Genomic DNA, 5,004 nt, shown 5'->3' with positions numbered 1-5,004 from the left:
ATTAAAAAATGGTGGCAATAATTTTTTTGTAATTCTATGAAGATATTTAAGTATTAACACTGAGGAGATATATATATATATGATTTATTTTTACAGTATGGAAAAATGGTTGTGCCTTGATTAGGGATGTGTTCCCAAAATTCTCGTACATAGTCCTACCACCACATACACCGGATGCCTCATTATAGTTTGGGAATAAACCATCAGGAGAACTCCAACATTTGGAGTCACTCTCTGAGCAGATTCCCTACCATGGAATACTGTGGGATGGGTTTGCCTCAGTCTTTTTGGTTAAGGCAGTTATGCTCACCTAAAATAAATAGCACATAAAGAAGTAAGGTGTTCCCTAAAAACTGTTATATCCAGGAATGTTTTCTAGCTCAGTAAGTATTTATTGTACAGAATTAACTGTTTCAAATTCTTAAAACACTGCCCTCATAACACAGAACTTCAAAGTTCACCCTTACAAGTGTGACAGAGGGGGGCACTGAAATTTGGGTCTTCAAAGTCTAGGATTTGTGATCTACCTTCTTTCTTGATATGAATTGCCTCATTTCCATGAGGTATTTCCATTCACTCTTGTCCATCTACTCCTTTGCTTCCGGATTTCCTGTGTTTATAGACACAAGCAAAACCAGAGCATTTCAAATCAAACAAAACCTTCTGTTCAACCCCAAATCACTGGTTTTGTCTCATATATACAAATAAAAATTTTTGTGTCGGTCCATTGGGCCAAAAGCAAATAGAGTTGCTTTCAGTATTACTGGTTTCATAGGCATGCAAACTTTGGCTTTGAAGTACAGCACCAAGCCATCACATATTACCATAAGTTAATTATTTTAAATAGCATGAAGAGCCCAGGACTCTGCCTTGCTGAAGAAGCATGAAGTGAAAAATTGTTTGGGATCAATGCTGAAATCTTCAAACCAGATTCACTCTGCCTTTTGCTTCTCATACGCAAGGAAATACAGAAACAACATTCCCTACCCCTTCAATGCAAAATCCAAGTACCACAACTGCCTTCTGCAAATACAACAATGCTCTGCATGAGGTTTGGGCATACAAAGACTTTGTTGTTTAAAGACCAGCAACAGAGGGTTTCAGGGACCAGTTGTACACTTTGATCCTTTTGATGCAAAAACTTTTATGTAACAATAGAGTCCAGGAGAACTCTTGCAAGGCACTGCATTCTCCTTTTATTAGCTTAGTCCTGAACAATGCTTTTGTGCAATGACTCACAGGAATGCCTGTCTCTTAAATGTAAAGACCACACCACGCAATATGCTAGACCAATGGTCACCTCAACTCTATCCCCGACATCTGGGGCCATTGTCCAACTCTTTTTGGCACTGTTGCATTTAGGAGTTCAGTAACCTTTGAGTGACTGGTTGAAAATTCAGATCTGATAAAGGAAATAGCCCAACTTCCAGTACACAAAATCATTCTATAAAGAGAGCTCATAAGGGAAGGAACCAGCTACTACAAGAGAATTCCAGCAAAAGAGGCTACCACAAAATTCCTGTTTAATATGAGACCATCTGTGCTGACTGAAGTAGACTGGGCATTGTACACTGGATTTATTCCGGGCCTGCATTTTGTCAGTCTCAGAATTAGCCCCATGTGACAGGATGTTGAAACCACTGAGTTAAATCAAGCAAATCACACCTATCATCCTGCTCAGTGTGGGCACAGGAACAGCCACACAGTTAGACCAGAGGTCCATCTAATCCATTACACCATCTCCAACACCATACGTATAGGTAGAGTACAAAAACATTATTAGCCCTTTTCATAAAATAAACCTACTGCTATCATGTTTAAAATTATCTAACTCAATATTGTGGCAATACTGCACACACCTTTCCAACCTTCCTCAGATCCGGTCTACAGCTAGAAGGTTGAACAGAAGCCAAACCTAAAATCTGAGAGTTTTCTGATTGCTTAGTTTCCTTAGATGAACACAGAGAGGTAGGTGTGAATAGCACCTTTGAGAAGGAAAAAGATGGGGGGAAGCTGGACCACAGACAATCCTGTCCTGGATTGGCAGAAACTTCCATGAATATGATCATGAAATAAGCTGGTTTAGTTTCCCTGGGACCTGATGGCTTTCACACCCCGTCCTGTACAGAGATCCTTTGCTGAGCTATTTCAGTGCATTAAATCACCAGAAAACCTGACTAAAGATTTCCCGCTCTTAACTGACTTCACAAACTGAAATAGCTCAGTTAAGAATCTGTAAATGCAGCTGTCAGTGGAGCTAAGACTCCAGCGAAACTTCAACCCAACTTGCTAAGAGGGTATCACCAAAACACACTATACCCCAATAAAGCTCCCACTTCTAAACCAAGAAGACAAAGCACAAGCAAGAGAAAAATAAGCAAGTCTTAACTCATAGAGCCCCCACAGCAAGAGTCACGCAACAGAGTCGTAATTTACTTCATTATATTTTGTTCTTACAAAGAACGTTTCAGGATATGCCTCCAAACAAGGCAGCACAAATTTAATACAGTGTCTCCCATATCATACCTCTGGCAGCCTTAACTCTCGCCCTTGAAATCTGACCTAGCCTGTCCTGTGCCTGTTTAGGAGTTAAGAATCTGCACAAGCCAAATCCTTAATTTTATCATCTTTCTACACACTTGAAAATAATACTAAAAAAGCCCTCAGCCTAAGAGTAGGAGCACTGAAATCACCTATACACTTTAAGAACTAGTAATGTTATTCTTGTGCTTCTGAAGTAGAATTTCAAAATTTAAATACCTGGAGCCTCAGCATCTGGCCACACTGCAGCTTGCCTTACTGGGTTTTAAATCAACCCAATTTTGCTTTTACATTCAAGCCGGTATTATATAGCCAGAGGAACAGCACAACAATATGCGCCCTTGAACTTTCATTTAATTCACTTCTGAAATGTGACGTGGCACTACTGCAGCCATCAGCAGATGGTCTAACATTATGTAAACAATTTCAAAAGCCAAATGGATGTAAAATAGATTAAGCATTAGTTCGGAAGAATAAGGAGTTTGCAGCTTCACTAAGTAAGAAAAAACTACAAAATATACGTTTTTAGAAGAAGCTGGCTGCTTTAGGTTAACACTAGCAAGTATTTACAAGCAGCCTCTACACCATCAAGATGTCTTACTGCCTTTGTTGAAGGCTGGCAACAAGGAGTTAAGAGACATCAAAAATTTTAAGTCAACAAATAATTCTATAAGCAAGTTGTGAGATTGTTCATTCCACCATGAAAACTAGTTAGTCCCATCTGCCAGGACAGTTGGAACATAAGCCGTGTATTACCCAGCATTTCTTAATCCTCTTGCAAGCATAAAAAAATTAATGTAAAAAGAGAATAATCAATCACTATCTCCCTCACACACACCTTTGGTCCTCACACACCAATTGCAAGGCATAAGAGCTGAAAAAAAACTTTAATAAACCAGTTTAAAGAGAGACTGCCTATTACATGGAATGACTACATGCTATTTTTCAGTCAAAATAATCAAGCCACATCATGAATTTTTCAGCAGTCTACTGTGAAACCCATGAAAGGTTTATAAAAATAATTATGTGCGAGTAATTATATTAAACACGATGATCCATCATTAACCATCTCACAACCACAGGACAACGAGTGCTAGTTGGTTATCAAGGGACCAGATATCAAGTCTTGCTCTTTTTGCAGAGAGAGGCACTTGAGTGTGATATTTGTGTCATGCAAGCAGCTGACTTCTGGCTGTCAGCACCAACACTGGATCATAGTTCACCTCCAGACACCTACACATTGCTTTGATGAGCAGTTACATTCTTTACAAAGCCAGAGCTCACTGACATACAGCGCCTCAGTGGTGGTGTACTTCACCAAGAACCCATCCCTGTGCAGTTTCATTGAACTGAAACACCATTTGTTCTTTGACTTTTATTAAGTTCACTTAGGTTGACCAAATGAGCTTCCCTAAAGTAAACAGGGTTATAAAATATCAGGATGATTCTATCTTTAGGTGCTCCATAGAAACAAATACTTAGTTCAACTAGAAAACTTTAAAAATTACTTTAGATACAAAAGTGTAACAATTATACTGCGCGATACATCTTTATATATCACTAAGCTCATGAAATTAAAATTTAAAAAGTTTTTGCACCATCAAGAACAGCCACAAGTCCTGAACCTCCATTCTTTACGCATCCTTTATCAGAGTAAACTGAAACTTGGGAATGCTTGGGATTCAAAATACCCTGAGCACATACTAGTGCAACACCACAAAGCATACATAATCCATCGGAAAAGGGGAAGGGGGGAAAGGAAAAAAAAATAGCAAGAATCGGATGGTGCTTTATTATACAAGCATGAAAGTAAGTTCATTTGGAAACTAACTTCTTGGGTGGACTTCTGGACCAATGAGGTAGCCCAATGGGAGAGAAAAAAAGTGGAAGTGGAACTTGGTCCCCACGCGTGATACCTGCCAGGCGGTCCCACCCCAGGGCGAGGCCGGGGCCCGGCAGGCCGCCCCCCGTGCGGCGGGGGGCCCGGCGCCGCCCGAGCGGGCCATAAAGTGCAGCAGCAGAACACGATCCAGACAAAAGCAATGTAAACAGGTGACTGATACCGGTCTCTTTGTCCGCACCGCGGCCAAGGTGAGGCGCGGGGAGCGGGGCCCCGCAGGTTCAGGACGGTGCCACGGGGAAGCGGCGCACCCGCACCACGGGGGATAGGTCCACGCCGAGGATCCGCTGTGCCCGCTGCCGCGCTGCCGCCAGGCTCCGCCGGCTCCACATGCTGCCCCGCACACGGATGGTGGGGAACGTGGTGAGGCGGGGGGTGGCCGCCTTCCAGATCTCCTCCAGCGACTTGCCGCCAAACGGCTCCCATGCGGCCGCCGCCGCCGCCGGGCTGCCCTGCTCGCTGTCCGCCTGCTCGCCCGGCGGCTCCGGCGCCGACGCCACCGCCTCCTCCTCCTGTGCACGGGGGCCACCGGCCGCGGGCCGCTGCCTGCCCCGCTCCCTCCT

General features: G+C 43.0%; 1 protein-coding gene across 1 annotated transcript in view; it reads right to left on the bottom strand.

The window, feature by feature from the left end:
• Nucleotides 1–2,412: 2,412 nt before the first annotated feature.
• Nucleotides 2,413–5,004, bottom strand: part of CCDC71L (coiled-coil domain containing 71 like) — a 3,615-nt gene continuing 1,023 nt past the window's right edge. Inside the window, exon 2 of the mRNA XM_042018358.1 lies at nucleotides 2,413–5,004. This exon is cut by the window's right edge and continues 46 nt beyond it. Within this exon, the coding sequence (XP_041874292.1) occupies nucleotides 4,663–5,004 (342 nt within the window). The 3' untranslated portion in view covers nucleotides 2,413–4,662.

This window comes from Corvus kubaryi, unplaced genomic scaffold, assembly GCF_017639235.1.
Source record: "Corvus kubaryi isolate FWS band 111438036 unplaced genomic scaffold, C.kubaryi_AGA036_p1.0 137, whole genome shotgun sequence".
Classification (NCBI taxonomy): Eukaryota; Metazoa; Chordata; class Aves; order Passeriformes; family Corvidae; genus Corvus; species Corvus kubaryi.
The sequence above is the reverse complement of the archived record's forward strand: the minus strand, read 5'-3'. Positions and strand labels throughout refer to the sequence as shown.